This window comes from Tasmannia lanceolata, unplaced genomic scaffold, assembly GCF_043159265.1.
Source record: "Tasmannia lanceolata isolate RefF3 unplaced genomic scaffold, GAP_Taslan_0.1 ptg000025l, whole genome shotgun sequence".
In the NCBI taxonomy this organism is placed as follows: Eukaryota; Viridiplantae; Streptophyta; class Magnoliopsida; order Canellales; family Winteraceae; genus Tasmannia; species Tasmannia lanceolata.
This window is the reverse complement of record NW_027518702.1, coordinates 10,805,718-10,825,951: the sequence shown is the minus strand read 5'-3', so window position 1 is coordinate 10,825,951 and position 20,234 is coordinate 10,805,718. Positions and strand designations below refer to the sequence as shown.

Below are 20,234 nucleotides of genomic sequence, written 5' to 3'. Positions count from 1 at the left end.
GGTATTGAATTTGAGCCGTTGGATGAGATCGAAAGAGATCGGATCCCGTTGTACCTACTGGTAGATGAAGGATCAAGAGAGGAGCACTATGATAGAGAGATGAAAGCGCGATTGGTAAAATGGGCTAAACATGTTGCGGCACGGGTGCGGACACTAATCCACACTTCATAATCCTTGATTGTAAACTCACTTCCATTCTTTAATTCTTATCTAAAAGACCACCCTTGTTATGGACGGATAGACCTCTCTATTCTCCTTCCAAAAAATTGATCTAGCATGACTTTGAGGGAATTTTCAATGTGTTGAGTTTTGTTTGTTGTTCTTCATTCTATGTATTTATTTTCCGGTCTGATTTGAAATGGATTGTGACCCATACTAATCGGTTGTAATGCCTATTATGTTACAATCGGTTATTTTTAAAATACTGAAATCTCCTAGCTCCGATTGAAAACTTGTGGTGGGACCCATTGTTTTTATCTGATCCGATGGTTAGGATCTTTTAATCAATAATTTTGGGAATTGCCCATCTACATTATACACTAGGGGCTATGGAAAAATATGATCAGTTATAAATGAAGGTAAATGGGACCCACTTGTTTTTATGATCCAACTATGGAAGGGCCTTGCATCAAAATTCACTCATTGGAAAACAAAGAATCGACGGTTTATATTCTCAGCCAAAAATTGGAGGGTTAGAATCGTCCCTATGGAAGGGGATTTCGATAGCCTGCCCATCCACATTAAGGGCAATTCAGTAGGGCGCTACGTGATTGTAATACAGTGAGGTTCGGCTACTATTGATGGGTCCTACTTTGAATTGATCTGAAGCGTCCATTGTCGTATCAGAATTTGATGATGGATGTGGGCCCTTGTTTTTCTCCCACTCTCATTGGATCGAAGATCCGACTGTGATATGACAATTGATATGTCTGCAAAGCCCAAATGAGGTTCGGCAACTATTGATGGGTCCTACTTTGAATTGATCTGAACCGTCCATTTGATACATGCAATGCTTTGGATCTCTTATGGCTTAAAAATCAATCCAATCATGAAATCTTAACCTCAAATTACTTTCAACATTTTTTTGGTAGCTGATCTAGTTTTTTTTTTTCAGATTGGGTTAATCATTGACTCACTTCAGTTGGCTTATTTTTAGCTCATCGAGTTAACCCAAAATCATGTCGATTGCTTCATGAATCAAGATGGATTACCAGATCAATGGTCTCATACTGTACAGGCAGTTTCCCTTGTGGGACCCAAAAAAATGATGGTTAGGATTGATCCTGACAATGACTTACTATTCGCCTAGTCGAATTCGAAGCTCCCATCTCAACCTTAGATTTAGAATGATCTCATAAGCCAAGCTCCTGCAATTTCTAAGAGTCAAGGAACACAAACCTCCCTAGCTTCAATCTATTAGGTGCCTAACCAATACGCTTCTCTGCAGCCCACACTGTGATGGCTTTCATGGCTTTCACTCTGCCCTTTTTAATAGGTAGCCCTTTCCAAGTAATTTTCTCTCTGTATGAGCCTCTTCCATGACTGAAACACAGGACATGGTGGCTGCTTTGATACTAAATGTTGGGTGCCTAACCAATACGCCAAAAGCTCCAAAACTAGAAGGAATGCATTAGGCTAGGCCCTTTACACCTCTCCCATACCGGGCTGGGTCCCACCTAGTCCCATACATAGGCTGGCCCTCGCTCAGGACCGAAACATTTGCAGAATTACACTACTTCTGTTAAAAATGAAGCAAATTCCCATACCAGGCTGGGTCCCACCTACTTGCATGTTGTTCAATATTTCTAAATTTTCTGTTCATTCATAAAAGGAACATCAGGTTGTTCTTGCAATCCGTTAATCCCCAAAGTTTTCTGTCACAATACTCCCTTGCAAACAAAAGAACAGAAAGAGAAAGAAGAAATAAAAACCAACTTTCCATTCTTCAATCAAATAAAATACTAAAAGTACTTTTGTCTCCGATGGAGATAGCTTCGCAGTCTCCGTGAAATTAAGAACAGGAAATGCAATGGGTTGATAATGCATTGAAACCAAACAATATCAATCCAAACAAACTAGGGAAGAGATAAATTTACAGGAAGAGAATAGAAGGAGATATGACCTTTTCTGATATTTCTGGTGGTGCCGGTTTTGTTAGAATCACGGAATCACCCAACTGGTAAAAACTCTGTTGTTGTAAGTCTAGATGCCTTCGCAGTGAGAAAAAATTATTGATAACAAACAACAAAGGATTTGTAGCCCTCACACCCTAAACCGAACAACAACGCAAGATATGTCATCTTTACTGTCTCTATCCAATGCTTCCACAGTAAGCTGCTTGGCAGCGGCCTGAGGGTCCTTGATCTTTATCGCAAGATTAACTGCCTCTTGATTATCCATGACCTGGATAAACGACATAAAAAATTATAGTGTTGAAATATAAATGATTACATAACACCAACTCTAACAGCATAAGATTTTGGAGTAATTGGTTGTTTCACAAATAGAAATGACTTTGCACATAATATGTGGAATGAAACAGAGAGAATAGAATGCAGAAGATAAGCAACCTTCCATAGGCCGTCGCTTGCAAGAATGAGAAGATCGGTGTCATTATCGATATCGGCATGTTCTATGTCGGGCTCTGAACTTAAGTGTGATTTGAGGCTCTTGTCACCAAATGCTCGAGAAACGGCTAACTGACCATTAACTCTTGGGACATCCCCTGAGAAAAAGATGAATAAACATTCAGCATTTATATCACATGAAGCACTACACGTGATTCTTGGTCAATGTTCGGCAACCTTGAATATTTTTTCATGGTATATTAGATTATCAAGTGGAGAGAAAGGGATATGGGGAGTGGAAAAGGGAGAGAATTAAGAGGGCATGAGTGAGGAGATGGTGGCTAGTGGCTCAAAAATAAGGAAAGAAAAAACTCTATTTTGAGTGAGTTTTTCTTTTACTTATTTTAAGCTGCGTACATCTAGCCCTCGCCAGAACCCGCAATGGCGGGAGCCTCGTGCACTGGGCCGTCTTTTTTTTTTCCCCACCCTCTTCTCAATCATACCCTCTATATTCTCTCCCCCTCACACCCTCCATGCCAGTATCTCAACACTTCAAAAGCTTATATTCCATGGGAAAAAAATTCATGGCTGCCAAAAATGGCCTTATTGAAAAAGAAATTCAAAGTGTAAATTGAGACCTCGTAGGAATTCTAGGAAAATAAAACATTGGGGCTAAACAAAACCTTAAACTCTTCCCTTACACTTGGAACTACTAAAAAATTTCTCCTCTTTGGAAAGATAATTAGAACTTATATTTTCTCTATAATATGTTTATTCTAACCCGAACTTTCTGAAATTATCACCTACCAAATAAATATTCCGTCCGACGATATTATAATTAGTTTCCAACAGGTATGACATGTTTTTTTTGGATAAACAGTGACTTTATTGAGATTTGAAGGTAAGTACAGATGATTAGTTTAGAAGAGGGCGACAAGGTGTCCATTGATTCAACTTGAGTCTCCCTATCCGTCGGATCGGCGTATAAAGAAGATGTGGGCCCCTCCAACTCAGCCTAAAGTGTTGGGCCTGTCTGAAAAATATAATATAGGGCTTTCTCCTTTTTCATCTTTTAATCGGGTTATAGCCCATATTGACGGTTCTACCGCAAAGGACAAAAGCCCATCTTCACCTCTTATCCAATTATCGGCTTTTGTTGACCACTCGCAGCTTTCGGAATCCCGTATTCTGCTTCTTGGTGATAAGGTAGCGGCTGGAAATTCTCGTCTAGTAGTCAATTTATCTGAGGCATTTACTGGAGTGTCCTATGATGAGCTTAATATTGAAGATACTCAAGAGGGTCACGGTATACAACAGGGGGGATGTTTGGATCATTACGATTCGGAATACTCAGATCTAGATACTCTATCTTGTGCGACCACTGCTTTGATTCCAAACGCTGGTGCGGCACTTGGGGGTTCGGTCTCCGGTAAAGAAATTTGCCATAGCCAAGTTCGGGTGGACTCTCCGGGGCGAGGCCTAATCGATTTCTGCTCTAGCCGAATGACGAACGATTTTTCTCATGCCGGTAGAAGGGAGTGTACGGTTGAGGCAGAGTATAGTGGAGGTGGTCTGGTTTCCCGAGAAGATACCGTGAAAGAAAGCCTAGCGTTAGTATTATGTGTGGAGGAAAATATTAGTCCTCTTTCCTGGGTCAATCCCAAATCCGAAATTCTGGAGATTTTTGTAAATCATATAATTTCCACCAGCAGAGTTTTGGGATTGACCTACTCCGGGCCGGAAGATCAATTACGTTCCATGTTCAGAGTTGCGGAGCTTCGAGAAATGGAACATAGGACCTTTGAAGATCCTTCGAGTGTTGAAGGTGTCAGGAAGATGTTACGGGAGCTAACCAAACTGAAATTAGATGTAAATTATGAAAAATCTCCCGCTAGTAAGAAAGTGGTTCGTAATTCGCGAATGAATAGTAGAAATTGCCCAAGGGGAAGTGCACAGCGGTCGTCCGGTTGTAAATGAAGATTTTATCTTGGAATGTAAATGGGTTGGTGTCCTTGGAAAAAAAGGCACAGGTCAAAGACATAGTAAAAAGTACTAAGCCGGTTATAGTTTGTATTCAAGAAACAAAAATAGGGGTAGCAAACAGAGCTCTGATCATGAGTTTAGGTGGCAATTCCAATTGGGATTGGCTCTCGCTGGCATCTGAAGGGGCTGCAGGAGGTATTTTAGTTATGTGGGATCAATCTAAATGGGAGATCTAAGATTCTTGGGTAGGTCAGTTTTCCGTCTCAATAGTTCTCAGTTAGGTGGGAAACAAAGATGTGGTTACTTTTTCAGGCATCTATGGCCCTACAGATAGGTCGGCGAAGCGCCAGATGTGGGAGGAACTTACCATGATTAGGAGCAAATGGGGAAATCCGTGGTGCTTAGGGGGAGATTTCAATGAAATCAGAAGGGTCGAAGAAAGATTGGGATGTAGCAGAACTTCCCAGAATATGATTGAGTTTTCAGATTTCATTGCTGAAAATGAACTAATTGATATTCCGCTGATGGGGGCTAAATTTTCTTGGTCCAGAAACTCAAGGAAAAGTCGGTTAGATCGCTTTTAGTTCTGCCCTGGTTGGAATTCTATGTTCCCGGAAGTGTGTCAGAAGGCGATTGTGCATTCCGTTTCTGATCATTGCCCGCAATTGTTGGATCCAAGATTGGATTCATGGGGTCCCTCACCTTTCAGATTCGAGATAGCGTGGTTAGAAATTCCTAACATGGTTGAGAGGCTGGGGGGGTGGTGGGAATCACATACAGTGGATGGTGCAGCTGACTGGATCATAGGGGCGAAACTCCGTTTTGTTAAAAAAAGCTCAAAGAGTGGAATTCTCTCAGATTAGAGGCTCTCCATGAGCGTCAATTATGGCTAAAAAATCGAATTTGGGACATATCTTTGGCCGATGAGGAAAGGTTAGCTTCAGAGGATGATTTGAATGAACTGGGAAAAATAAAGGAGGAACATAGAGGCAGCCTCCTGCAGGCAGAAATCTCATGGAGGCAGAAGTCCCGAGTTAGTTGGTTAAAGGAAGGAGATAAAAATACTGCTTACTTTCATAACATGGCCAGTGCAAGGCGTCGGAATAATAGAATCGAGGTATTGGAAGTGCAGGGATCCTTATCTTGTAGCAAAGAGGCGATTACCATGGAAATTCTTGACTACTATCGGAAGTTATATTCAGCGGAAGGTATTGTTCGGCCCAGGCTGGATGAGGTGATCTTTAAATCTCTCGATGCTATTAGCATCTCGGGACTGGAAAGCCCTTTTTTGGAGGAGGAGGTGAAGAAAGGGGTATTCTCGATGAATCGTGATAAAGCTCCGGGGCCGGACAGTTTCTGCCTTGCTTTCTTTCAGGCTTGTTGGGCGTATGTAAAGGGAGATATTATGGCCTTTTTTCAAGCATTTCATGATGGGTTGGAGTTTGATCGAGGAACAGGAGCGACTTTTATTGCTCTCATTCCAAAAGTTAAAGGAGCAGTGAAAGTATCTGACTTTCGGCCTATTAGCTTGGTAGGTTGTCTGTATAAGATCTTGTCCAAAGTTTTGGCGGACCGGCTAAAGAGGGTACTTCCAACTATCATTTCTGAGAATCAGAGTGCTTTTGTTGGCCAGAGACAAATCTTGGATTGCTCGCTGGTGGCTAGTGAAATGGTGGATTGGATGGCAAAATCAGGTGAGCAAGGTGTTATTTGTAAGCTGGACATGGAAAAAGCGTATGACAGAGTGGATTGGCAATGTTTTGACTACTTTCTACAAAGAATGGGTTTCGGTGGGAAGTGGCGAGGGTGGATCAGAAGTTGCTTATCTTCAGCCTATTTCTCCATTCTTATTAATGGCTCTGTAAAAGGTTTCTTTAAATCGTCTCGAGGCTTGCGTCAAGGGGATCCTCTATCTCCCTTTTTATTTGTTATTGTTGCGGAAGCCCTCAGCGTGCTGTTGATGAAAGGCCGATTGGAGAGTCTGATTTCAGGGATTAAATGTAGCGAATCTGGGATTGAAGTCTCGCACTTGCAATTTGCGGATGACACCCTTCTCTTTTCCTCTCCCCAGGCCTCAAAGATCCTCAATCTTAAGGCAATTCTCAGGTGTTATGAATTAGTAACAGAGCTTCGATCAAATTTCTCAAAATCCAGACTTTACGCTGTTAATATAGACGAGGAAGGAGCTTCTAGTCTAGCCAATATTATGGGGTGTTCGCTGGAGACTCTGCCTGCATCTTATTTGGGATTGCCCTTGGGAAGAGGGCGACCCCATAAAAGTGGATGGGATCCCATTGTGGAACGAATCGAACGACGACTTGATACATGGAAGAGGAACTTGGTATCTAAAGGAGGCAGATTAACCTTGATTAAGGCCGTATTGGCCAATATACCGATGTACCAGTTATCATTATTTAAATGCCCTGTGTCTGTTGTCCAGCGTATTGAACAGATTCAGAGAATATTTTTGTGGGGGGGATCTGAGCAGAAGCGGGTTATGGCCTTAGTGAATTGGGAATTGGTTTGCAAGCCAATTCAAGGAGGAGGCCTCGGAATTCGAAGGATCAAGCAGGTAAATCAAGCACTGATGGGAAAATGGTTGTGGAGGTTTGGTGAAGAAAAATCAAGACTATGGACTAAAGTAATATCAGGGAAATATGGTGCTGCTCAAGGTGATTGGGTTACTATAAATAGCTTTAGCAAATCTGGGGTGACAATATGGAGGGATATCCTGTGCCTAACTCCTCTATTTGATCGAGGAGTTAGGTATAGAGTGTATTTCGACGACAGGGTCTCTTTCTGGTCCATGAGGTGGTGTTCGAGTTCCCCTTTAAAAGTTTTATTCCCTGACCTCTTTTTAGTTGCCGCTGATAAGTCAGTTTTAGTGAAAGATTGCTATGAGCGACTCGCTGGTAAAGTTATCTGGAATCCTCTCTTTCGTCAAAATTTTTTTGATCGAGAATTGCCCTCGGTGACAAATCTATTTCAGACTCTTGATCAGATCTATATAAGTTCTTCAGGGGAAGACAGAAGGTTGTGGGTATTAAACTCTTCAGGATGTTTTTCGGTCAAGTCTTTCTATAATAGTCTATTGCCTTATGAGGAAAATGCTCTGGTAGCAAGGGTATGGAAAATAAAGGCTCCTCCTAGAGTATGTTTCTTTGGATGGTCAGCGTTAAGAAATAGAATCCCAACGGTGGACATTCTGAGAAAGAGAAATATGCTGATTATTGATCACTGTGCTATGTGTATTGAATCAGGGGAGTCGGTAGACCATATTTTCATCCACTGTAGAGTAGCTCGAGAGGTCTGGGCGAGGATTTTAGAAAGGTTTGGTATTAATTGGGTGTTTCCATCCTCTCTTCCAGACTTGTTCGCAGGCTGGTCATGTACACCGTGGGGCAAAAAAGGTAAGCGATTGTGGTGGCTTTCTCTAATGGCCTTCTTATGGGTTATATGGATCGAAAGGAACTCTCGAGTCTTTGAAGGGAAAGCTAAATCTCCTTACTTTCTATTTATTAAGGTCATTGCTCTTACTATTTCTTGGGCTCGAGCTCTTCCGTTATTCCGATTCGTTTCGGCCTTCGAATTGTGGGAAGGGTGGGGAGTTGTTTGCAATAGCCAGGAGAATATTAATGGTTCCATCCAGCACTGGTGCCCTCCTCCTGAAGGGATAGTCAAATTAAATTTCGATGGCTCAAGCTTGGGTAACCCTGGCCCAGCAGGGATTGGTGGAGTATTAAGAGACAGTGATGGTGGGGGTCTTTAAGGCTTTTTCTGGTCCAATCGGCATAGCAGATTCGAACGAGGCGAAGGTAAGAGCAGCGCATCAAGGTATCCTGTGCTTGGCAAGGGACCGATTAGAAAGTTGTATTGTGGAGGGTGATTCGCTGAATGTTATCAGATGGCTTAGGGGCCCTAGGTGTTCTCCGTGGTGTTTTCTTCATTTCTTTGACGAAATTAAAGATATCTTACAAGGGCTTCAGGTATCTTTCCAGCATGTGAGAAGATCTGCTAATGATGTAGCCGATAAGTTGGCGAAAGATGGAGTTTCGAAGCAGGATTTCGATCTTTATGATTTTCTTCCTCCCTAAATGTATCTCCCGGGATAGTTTAAGTTCCTTGGGTGTTGTTTGTTTTTCTTGTATTGTTTGGGGGACTTCCTCAGTCTTCTTTTAATATATTCTGCTACCATTCAAAAAAAAAAAAAAAAGGTGTCATTCATTCTTGTAAATTGTAATCATGGTTTTAAATTTCCCTGAAATTTCCCCGAAATGTTTCCATTTCCATCCCCACCGAAACGAAATTCACATGATTTCCTTTTATGTCATTATTTCCCCGAAATTTTGACCAAAAATTCTAAAATTCAACCAAATTCCTGAAATGTGACTGAATTCCCATATTTCGACCGAAATTCTCTAAATTTGACCTAGATGGTCGGAATGTCAAAAAATGGAAAGATATTATTTGCATTTCATTTCTCATTAATGCAGAGAATGATATTTGGTAGGCAACATCATTGAACTGCTCAGCAAAGTAACAATTCCTATGGGATCAATAATACCTCATAACTCTATGTGGTATTAACAGAGTTGGGGTTCTTAGAGGGAAGAGTAGTCATTGCACTTTCTCATACTTCTTTACATTGTACTTCTTTATTGACTATAATGTTCTAGACATGTGCGGCAACACATGTTACTAGGTGTTTGATGTGATTAAGCCATTATGGATGGTTTTGTTGCTTATACGATGGTTTCTAGGTATGTATTTGTGCTTATTCTAGCATTTCTCAAAATTCCATCTTAAAACTTCATCATTTTTTTTAATAGTAAAACTGATAGAACAAAGAATTAAAATTTCCTCATTTGCACATGTTTTTTTTTAAGATTAAAAACTTTCATCATTTGCATATGTTTCCATTCTTTTTGTGATTTTACAAGATTTCCACCGAAACCAAAATGTTTCTATTTTCGTGATGACCAAAATCGAAACCGAAACCAAAATTTAAAACCTTGATTGTAACAAAATTTCTACAGAAATTTCCAACAAAGAATAAGTTCCACATAGTCCTACCTCCTCTAGGAGGGGGCAAAACTCCACAACTCAAAATGATCTACGATATGACCAGGGAGAAACCAACTGACTTAAAGAGAACAAAGACAAAGTACAAAAGATCACACGTAAAATGAGAATGAAGCAGAAAATGGTCTGCAAACAACATCAGTGAGGTATAGTGCATAGTGATTGACTATGATCTTTGGTCTACAGTTTAGGCAATCGAAAGTGAGCATCTTATCTAGAAGCAGACCAACAAAAAATATTAACTATCGATGGGACTTTAAATTTTCAAGCATTCCAAGCCAGCAAGAGGTTGGATTTTAGACGAGATGTTTGTGGGAGTATTTAACAGTAAACATACCCATCAGGTTCTACCTCCAAACTCGTTTATCATTTTTCCATCTCTTGATGTAGATCGAATTAACTCTAGATGGGAATGCTACACCTTCTAATTTCTAATGAAAAAAACTTCCTTCTAAATTTGAAATTTAAATCCTCAATTATATTCTGTCCGTGAAAAGATTCAACCAGATAAATTTCTGTGTGTGAAGTCCATTAAAGAGTAATGGGAAGTCCTTCAAAGTTTTGTTCCCACATAATTTATCCATCCATAATCTTATCTTTTCCCCATCTCCCAACCCAAATCGGATCCCTTTCTGAAACAGGGTCAAGAATTTCATAATATCTCGCCAGACTAGTCCTACGGATCCTATACATCAATTGGAACCCACCTTCCAAAACTTGATTCGTATTTAGCACTAATTACGGATCTCCATAGTCCTTGTCTTCACCAATTTCCAAATCCATTTCCCTAGTAATGTTTTGGTCCTCATTTTAACCTTCTGATGCCCATGCCTCCCCCCGTTACAAGGCTTGCAGACTCCATCTAATTTAACCAATTGTACTTTCTACTCTTTTCTTTGTCATTCCATAGAAAGTTTCTTTGGAGATGCTAAATTCTATTAAATAACTGAAACATGACAGCGGAAAGTGCTTTGATTAGAGTGATTCAACCACATAAGCTTTCTCCATTTCACCTTGCAAACCATCCCTTGATGGCCCTCTTTATTTTTTCAAGAATCCAAAGTTTCGAAACATGCATTAGCTATCAAAACTCCATCTAATATCTCTCTCCGTTAATCAAACACTCCTTGGGGAGGTCAGAAAACCTCTCCCACCTCCTTCTTGATTCTTCTAGCCAGGTTTTGGTGTTGATCTTGTACATGCTTCCAACAAGACTTATCGGCCTAAATCCTTCATTTCCCTAGATCCATCCTTCTTTGAGAGTAATAAAAGTCACCATTAGACTTCTTCTTTTTTTCCTTTCAAATAATTCATTCATCACCTCCATCACATCTTCCTTAATGACTTCCCACATCTTTTAATAGAATGCGAAAGAAAACTCTTCTTGTCAAGTGCCTTATATCCATCCATGGACAAGGGATGCAGGACAACAGGGAAGAAAAGTAGTTCTTGTAGCTCTTACATCCAAATTGATGCAGAGCAAAAAGGGAAAGCAACTAGAAGGAAACCTAGGGTTTTTTTATGAATAGGGTTTGGAATAAAAATGATGGATATAGTGGAATAGTAAGAAGTAGGGTTTGGTATAACAAGCTTGAACGTCTCAACTCAACTCAACTCAACTCAACTAAGCTTTTGTCCCAAACAAGCTTGAATGTCTAAGAAGGAAAATAAAAGAAACTAGAATTATCTATGGAATTCAAATGCAATATGATGCATGAACAATCCAGATCTAAATGATCGTGGGGTTGGAGATAAATGCCTAAAATTCTAGACGAACGTGAGATTGAAAAGAATGAAACTATTGAAGAACTAGATGAAGAATAAAAAATAGCACCGGAAAGAAAGAGAGATAAAATACAAAACACAAACTAAAGACTAGAAAGATGATGGAGGAGAACTAGAAGATTGATAAAGAAAAAAAGAAGAAGCTTAAGCTAGAACCATGACAAGAACTAGAAACAAGAAATGATCTAAATACCTCAAATGGAGAAGATAGAGAGGAAAAGTGTGTTGAAATCACACCAACAAGGCACAGGGGGGTTGGGCCTGTAGCTCGATGGATGAGGCTTCAACTCTCAACCTTGAGGTCACAGGTTCAATCCCAACTTACCTACCCAAAAAAAAAAAAAGGCACATGACATCACAAGGGCATCACACTGAAGGAGGTCAAGGCATCATGCCAAGAAATGTAGACATCACATCAATGTTTGCATAGAGAAAAAAGAGTTTTTTTTTTTTCATTCATAAATCATCATAACATTGATGGCCCTAAGGCTTACACTATATATACTTCTGCAATCGACTAACCTTCAGGAGCATGTAAGTGTCATCACTTAGGTGCTCTACGCATAGGGAACCGGGGTCGAGGAGTAGAAACTCATTTGGAATTATGTGGGTCTTCCCATCCTGTATAGCCGATCTCCTACAAGGTTGGTCCATGGGTCTTTAGAAGAGAAATGGGAGGATGTCGCAGCTAGCCTTGCTAACAACTATTTGGGTGATTTGGAAAGAAATGAATGATAGGGTATTTCGCAGCTCTGTCAAAAACCCATTCTTCACGTTCACAAAGATCATATCTCTATACATTTTTTGGGCTAAGTCTCTCCCTTGCTTCAGATTGATTTCCAGCTCGTATCTCTTGCGTCATTGGAGAGAGATATGTTTTGGTGGGGAGCTGAGGGATACTCCTCACTCTAGATGGATCCCCCATGACCCGGGGATGTATAAGCTAAATTTTGATGGTTCCATCTTCGATAATCTGAGGCCGGCCGGAATTTGAGTTCTTAGAGATGATAGGGGAGGCATAAAGTGGACTTCCTAAGGTCCGATTGGGAGAGCAGATTTTAATGAAGCGGAATTAAGAGCAGTCCTTCAGGGCTTCAAAGTAGTCGATGACAGGGTTCTATCAACCTTAGTGGTAGAGGAAGATTCCCTCAATGCAATCAGATGGATCCTGGGCCTCATCCTTGGAGGTTTGCGCACCCGGTGGATGAGATGCAAGGGCTTTTCTTGTCTCTTAAAGGCGTGTTAGAAAAGAGGTCAATAGCAAGGAGGATGGGCTTGCTTGGGCGTGGATTGCTAGGCACCGCTCTGAGGTCTTTGATTTTATCCCTCCTTGGGTCCTAGGCGCTGTTTTTGTTGTACATGCTTCATTTTTTCTTGTTTTCTCTTGCGAGTCTTACGCCTCGTTCAGGGCTGTAGTTTACTTCCATTTTCAATATAATCCTCTCACCATTCAAAAAAGAAAAAGAAAAACGTACCAATATTCAAAAGCATAAACTAGCATAAAACACGACAAAAAACGGATGCCTTGAAACTCAAGAACATGGAGCCGATACAGTCGATCAATTTGGTCTGAGACAAGCATAAAGACCCCAAGAAACTGTTTGTTACAAAAGGTTTTTGACCCAATCGAGAACAGTAAAATAATTTTCAGTTCCCACTAAATACTGGTGGATTTTAGAAGAAACGAGTGTGGGGTCAATGAAACTCATGGTTCTAAATTTCCCCGAAATTTCTCCGAAATGACCTAAATGTTTCCATTTCCATTCTCATCGAAACAAAATCTACATGATTTCCTTTCATGTCCTTATTTCCACGAAATTTTGACCAAATTCTTAAAATTTGACTGAAATTCCCGAAATGTGACCGAAATTTCCAAAATCCGATAGAAGTTTCCAAAATCCAATCGAAATGGTCGGAACGACAAAAAAAATGGAAAGATATTATTTGCATTTCATTAAGGTAGATAATGATATTTGGTAGGCAAAATCATTGGCCTGCACAACAAAGTAACCGTATCTTATGCATGGGATATCATATTGGCATGGGACCAATAATACCTCGTAACGCTAAGTAGTATTGACATAGAGTTGGGGTCTTTACAGGGGAGATTGGTCATTGTAATTTCTTATACTTCATTACATTGTATTTCTTTATTGACTTTATTGTTCGAGACATACGCGACAACGCATTTCAGATGTGATTACGCCAATATGAATGGTTTGTTGCTTATGTGATGGTTTCTAATTATGTATTTGTGCTTCTAGAATTTCCCAAAGTTTCATCTTAAAATTTCATCATTTGCTTATTTCTTTTAAAAGATTAAAAGATTTTATATTTTGCATATGTTTCCCTACATTTCCATGATTGTACTAGATTTCCACTGAAAGTGAAATGTTTATGTTTCCATGCCAACCGAAACCGAAACTGAAACAGAAATTTAAAAACTTAGTGAAACTCTTCACTTAGAGAGATTCGGACCTTCCACAGTATCAGAGGTCATAGCAGAACAATTGTGGGGAAAGAACACAAAACCAAGGCCAAGAAGGTGTAAGGGCTTCCCCCTTGATTGTTCCCCTGCTGGTTTTGCTTTTTTTGGTTATTATTTGTACTGACCATCCCGGTCGCTTGCCTCCAGCCCTATTTCTTTTCTTTTAATGAATCGTTACCATTCCAAAAAAAAAAAGTGGAAGGGGCTTCTTTTTTTCTCATCAATTGAGGTGGTGTCTAGGTAACTCAAAACACACTTTCTAATCAATCTCCTCATCCACTCAGATATCAAACTAATGAAAAAAAAAAAAGTGGAAGGGGCTTCTTTTTTTTCTCATCAATTGACGTGGTGTCTAGGTAACTCAAGTCACATTTTCTAATCAATCACCTCATCCACTGAGTGTATCAAACTAATGAAATAACAATAACGAGAAAGCACTTTATGCTTCTGTTTCCTTCATCCTGACCCCAAAACCTGAATAATCAAACATCCTCTTTCAAGAATGCATTTTGTGTTGATCAACAAGGACAACTTCAAATTTTTATAGTATAAATTATAGAAGAATAATTATAATTCATGTTCCACAAGAAACACTTAATTTTGGTAATGGATCACATTTCCTGTAAATATGGTAATCAGCTGTGTAAAACAGCGAAACATGATTAAGTTTACTAGTGCAATGTTTTTGTTTATCCAAACCAGCGCTTCCGTTCACTCAAGTGTGCCTCCTACTTTTACTCAGAACCTGTTTTGCCCTAGCTTCCATTGTGATATCACAGGAAGGGTAAGTATTTACTAAGCTTGCAACATGGGTCTGGTTTTAACCGGCCCGCATTGACCCGACTCAAAAATAACTTGGGTCACGTCAGGTCTTAGGTTGAAAAACCCGACCCAATCTTGGGTAGGGTAAAGGTTTAAAAAAAAAAAACCCCAAACCTGACCTGACTCATAGGTGACTTTCTTAAATATCTCTTGAAAGCAAAAAAAAAATTCTAATGCATTGATCTAATTGTTTTCACTGGGGTTATCATATTTGTGATGTGAAAAAATAGTTTCCTTCTTAAATTTACGCATTTGATGACACACAAATTTAGAGATTTTTGGTGTGAAGATTTGTTTTCTACAAGCTTTGAAATTAGTCAATATCCTGCGCTAAAAAATAAAAAACCGACCCGAGATAATTTCTCCTGTAGGGTAGGGTTTTGGAAAACCCAACCCGCCTGACCCGAGTTGCAACCCTAGTATTTACCAAGAATCAAGCTTCCCAATACCTATAGTTCTCAAAACTAACTGTTTCACATCCTTATTGGATGTTGCATCATATTAGTGGCATTAAGATTTAGGACTAAAGCATAACATGTACTTAGAAAGTACATGAACTAAAGAATAGTATACACAAGAAACAATATGTAGATATAATGAGAATCAATAAAACCCTTCAGAAAAGGTTGATGTGACACACCTGGCAAGTTTGAAACGAAGCCGCCTCTTGTTTCGATGCTCCCGCGCTCCATGCTGGGCTCATGATCAATTGTCATCTGTATTGCCTGTCCACCTTTTGAAAGAACTGCTCGTGAATCACCAACATTGGCTATCCATAACTTTTGACCATTTATGAGAATGGCAGTGACAGCTGTGGAACCACCTCGTCCCAAGTCTGGAGAGTGAGAGAGAATTGCTTGGTCAGTCCTCTCATAAGCGTTCTTAATGGATATATCTGGATGGGTCCAAAACTCTTCCTAGAACAATAACAACCATACATGAGATTAAATAACAAAGTTCATCTTAGGGCACGTCTGGCTACCATGAATTTTTTTTTTATGATAAATCGGTGTCTCCAACAGGAGATGAAGGTGAAGTTGCTAAAAATCAGAAAACAAAATCCAAGAAACTAGTGTCTCCGGTGATGAGAAGTTGCTAAAAATCAGGAAAAGATCAATCCGGTTTTGAGTAGAGTTTTTTGTTTCCAGATTTTTAGCGACTTCACCATCAACTCCACTTAGAGACGCCGATTTAGCATGAAAAAAAATTCCTAGTGGCCAGACATGGCCTTAATGAGTGTCATAACCGAAACATGCAATACATAAGCTTCGACCAACATCCCACCTCCTTTAGAATATTTGATAACAAATGCTTTTGTAGGTAAGCAGGCACGCTATCTCCCAAATGGCCATCATAAATAGCAAACAACCCAAGCTCATTTCCCTCTATTTGAACGAACTTCGCGACATGATAGTCCTCCATGGGATGGTTTGCCTTCCCTTTGACAAGGCTGAATCCATAAGTGACCTTAATTGGCCCATGATGGCTTTTTCCCTTACCCGAACCAGCTGATGAACGTACTCCTATCAGCTAAACAGCAAAAACTAAATTCAAGTTCAAATTAAACCTAGCATAATCTACCACTAGATTATAGAATTTAAAAATATGGACACTCAATCAATAAACATGAACCTCTATTGGCGTGATGATTGTTGGACATTAGAAGAAAAATGTATACTGAAATTGGATTCCTAAAACCTACAAACACTAGAGACTAAAAGCAAAAACCACAAGTCTCAGTTTGATTCGACACACTTTTTTTCATTTTGTAGGTTGATCAAATACTCTTTACTAATCAAATCCCTTCGAAAGACATAAAAGGAAATCCAGGAACTTCAATTCGGTGGAAAAACCATATCCAATAACCCAATTTTAAGCGAAACCCCCATCCCCATGTCCATGAGGTACCCATACAATATCCTGCTATCCGGGTTCATAGATGATAAACTCTAAAAACAAACAGTTCATACCTGTTCAACAAAAGTCAAGTTCAATCTGGAATAAAAAAAACCTAAATTCTGAAAGCAGATGACTTCCAACAGACCCAAATATCATTTATTGACCTTATTATCTCACCAGAACTCATAGCTATGATTGAATTCCTAAGGTCCAACTGAATCCAAATTAAAGATTTCAACTATTTCATAGAGATACCAAAAACAACAATGATATAAAATCCTGAGGCAACTCTTTTTTCTTAGAAAAAGATGCCCCATTTAATGCCTGTGAATAGTACAAGGAAAAAAAGAAAAGAAGAGAAAAGGATGAAAGAAGATTGCCATCAAACCACCCCCAATTAGAATTCAATTTCAAAGCCCAAGTAAATAAAAAGGAAAAAACATTATGGTGAAAAAAAAAAAAAAAAAACCTCTAAAGTCATTAATTTTCCAATCATGAAACTAAATTAAATGAAACCCACTCTTTCAAAGTCTAATCAATACTTCTTACCAAAAAAAATCTACAGAAGAGAGTACATGGAAAGGGGAAAAAAACCAGCAAATACAGAAAAAAGAAGAAATCTTATTACCTGAGAATAGGAAGCATTAAAGCAGCAAAACCTATCCATACACATCGATTCCTCCCACTAAAACCCCATCTCAAAAAACAAAAAATTCCTTCACGATTTCCACAAACTGCATCATAAAATTAAAACCCGAATAAAACACATTAAAAAAAAAAACAGAACCATCATGAGAAACAACCCAAAACCCAACAAATAGACAAAATTCTGAACTGGGTTTGATAGAATTTCTCTTACCAATCCTTCGAGTTCTTCGTATGCACAGAAAGTAAAACAAATTGAAAGAAAAACAACCTGTTAAACTTTCGTACTCTCAGATATAATAAAATAAGGAGCTGTGGTAACTTTTCAGGGTCTTCCAAGTCCTAAGAAAAGAAAACACTGCCACAATCCATACCTGCCTATGTTGACTTTCCTGTCTAATAGTACAATCTTTCTCTCCTTTTGTAGGGCTTTCAATGTACAGGAAATGCCCCTTCTTTATAATATGGGTCAAATCAGAGGCATTATCTTAAGTGGGACTTCTCAAAAAGTAGTTCTTCTTCTATTAGAAGATTGTTTTCTCTTTTAGAGGGGCTGTGTAAAAAGGGAGGACGGACAGATCTCTCCAATTAGTTTTCTATTTCCTTTAAGATTAATGGAAGCTAGCAAGGAATAAGGGAAGTCTCCCTATTTAGGGGTGCAACTCGGGTCGGGTTGGTTCGGGTTGAGGCCAATCCGAACCCGACCCGACCAACCATTTGCTCAACCCGAACCCGACCCAACCCGAGTTCCAATCCGACCCGACCCTACCTGACCCGAGGAACCCTTTTTGCCAACCCGAATCCGACCCAACCCGAGATTTTAAGCTTAAAAAATAAAATAAAAATTATTAAAAATGTCGGGTTGCCCAAGCCCTCAACCCGAACCCGACCCGAACTCAACCCAACCTGACTTTTTTCCGGGTTGAACCCGTCGGGTTTGGGTTGAGCTCGCCCAAGTTGCACCCCTAAAGAGTGAATGCATGAGTACTTCGGGTGGCTGCTTTTGGATAATTCCCATCTGTGTAAAAGAACTGTGAAGTGATTTTTGGGGTTGCAGAAAAGCATCCAAGAGATCCGAAGTCACCTTATATAGGATCCGATCAATCCTAATTAGGGAACCAGTGGTACTAGGGCCATTGAATTGTTAGGAATCTAAAACCAGTTTTGGATCAGAATTAAAGGAGGGCTTTTAATGTACAGTAAATGCCCCTTCTTTTTATTGTAAAATAACCCTGCAAATCAAAAAAAGGGGGTTTTTGCAACAAAAAAAAAAAAAAAGCTCTTCTATTTTGCTTTATTTGCAAAAAGAGTTTTCTAGTTTGACAATTTGCGAGTAGTCTCCATATTTTAGTGAATTTTGCAGTTCTCTGCCATCAATTTGTGACCAAAATACCCACTGTAGATTTTTCTTTACTCATAAAAGACCAAAATGTCCTTATACATGCAATAGCTGAAAATTACCTTATAGGTAGGGCTGCAACTCGGGTCGGGCGGGTCGGGTTTTGAAGAACCCAATCCTACCCGAGAAATATCTCGGGTTAGGTCGGGTCGGGTTTTTTTCCGGAAAACCCATGATTCCCAAACCCGGCCCTACCCATGATAAATCTAGGTTAGGGTAGGGTCGGGTTGGGTTTGTTTACGTTGACGCAATTTTTCAAGGAAAACCCTTGTTTGGCAAGGCAACTCAACTCATAGAAGTAGAAAAACTCAAGTATGGCAAACTCTTCAGTGCAGTAACTAATAACTAGTCCAAAGAGAATAAATTGATGCGTGAGTGAGTTTTACTTTTAAGTTTTCACTTTTAAAGTAACAAAGTTTTAGAAAAAAAAAATACATACTATAACTTAAGTAACTCGGGTCGGGTCGGGTCGATGCGGGTCGGGTAAAACCCGACCCAAGTTGCAGCCTTACTTATAGGGACCCAAATACCCATGACACTCAACGGTGTGTTCTGAATCAAAGGGTGTGGGAATACCATTTTTATTTATAGTAGCAATCATGCCCCATGCTAATGCTATGTATGGGTGTAAAAAATGAGCCCCAGTACATCAAAACATAAGGTGTAAAATGGTGGTTCCCACCCAATGCGTGGGTTTGAGTTGAGTTGATGGGACCCACCCTATCAACACATCAATGAGCATCATAGTTATTTTGGTCAATTTACTAGGTGATGAATTTTCATCTTTTCTGATCCAAATATGTATATTTGGATGTAGATTTGAGATCTGATTTGGAAGCAAAGTCCCTTCTCCAAAGTAATTCTTATATATGGAAACGAAATAAAAAGGCGCAGCCACAAGCCGGTCTGCTTCCTTCTAAATGATGAAAAACAAAGAATTAATGAGGGAGAACTAAGCCAAAATTGGTCTGAGTTCTCCTCTTACAAGCTCCTGTACTTTTAAAAGAAAAATCAATGAAGATAAGAACATCCTAATTCTATTAGGACTGAAGGCAACTTTTCCTATTGAATATACGTAACTCGGACTCTATCTTGTAGTGACAACTCCTTGAAAACCTCCTCAACAGATCAAGCTTACCACTCCCACCTGGTGTTGTAACTTGGATCTCCTTTTTTTTTGGATGACACCGATGCCATAATGCATATCCCAAAGTCCCGTGTATAGCCACTTTCTTCTTTCAATCCTAGTTGCACTAGGACTCTCCACGCATCTGTGATGGCTAATGGGGATGCAATGCCATGTGGTCATACAAGCCACATAATTTTCATCTTTTCACATAAAAGGACATTTTGGTCTTTTTATGAGTAAAAACAATCTTCCATAGGATATTTTGGCCATAAATTGATGGCATATTTGCAAAATTCACTCAAATGTGAAGACTCTATTTGTAAATTGCCAAATTAGAAGACTATTTTTTGCAAATAAAGCAAAGTAGAAGGCTTCTTTTGCAAAAAAACCCCATAAAAATAACCACAATTCTACTTCAATTAAACTGATGCCATT

The 20,234-nt window shown here is 39.5% G+C and overlaps 1 protein-coding gene across 3 annotated transcripts; it reads right to left on the bottom strand.

Annotated features, from left to right (window-relative positions):
• Nucleotides 1–1,915: 1,915 nt before the first annotated feature.
• LOC143857980 (putative protein phosphatase 2C 9) lies at nt 1,916–17,882 on the bottom strand. Of its 3 annotated transcripts, XM_077368553.1 has the most exons (7): nt 17,646–17,882; nt 17,486–17,499; nt 17,255–17,360; nt 16,012–16,257; nt 15,368–15,644; nt 2,571–2,725; nt 1,916–2,403 (listed from the first exon to the last, which is right to left on the bottom strand). In XM_077368553.1, exons 3-7 carry the CDS (start codon nt 17,297–17,299, stop codon nt 2,263–2,265), a joined length of 864 nt encoding a protein of 287 aa, XP_077224668.1. In that variant the 5' UTR covers nt 17,300–17,360; nt 17,486–17,499; nt 17,646–17,882; the 3' UTR covers nt 1,916–2,262. The 3 variants fall into 3 exon arrangements, with proteins under 3 accessions (XP_077224668.1, XP_077224669.1, XP_077224667.1); XM_077368554.1 differs by lacking the exon at nt 17,486–17,499; XM_077368552.1 differs by lacking the exon at nt 17,646–17,882 and having other exon boundaries at nt 17,486–17,639.
• Nucleotides 17,883–20,234: the final 2,352 nt, after the last annotated feature.

What these genes read in the sequence shown, in the direction of transcription:
- LOC143857980 (XM_077368553.1), bottom strand. Translation starts at nt 17,299, where the DNA reads ATGTGTATGGATAGGTTTTGCTGCTTTAATGCTTCCTATTCTCAG. An exon ending in CTTCGTTTCAAACTTGCCAG is followed by an intron (nt 2,726 to 15,367) that starts GTGTGTCACATC and finishes TCTTTTTCTCAG; the next exon opens with GGGATGTCCCAAGAGTTAAT. An exon ending in CAAGCGACGGCCTATGGAAG is followed by an intron (nt 2,404 to 2,570) that starts GTTGCTTATCTT and finishes TCGTTTATCCAG; the next exon opens with GTCATGGATAATCAAGAGGC.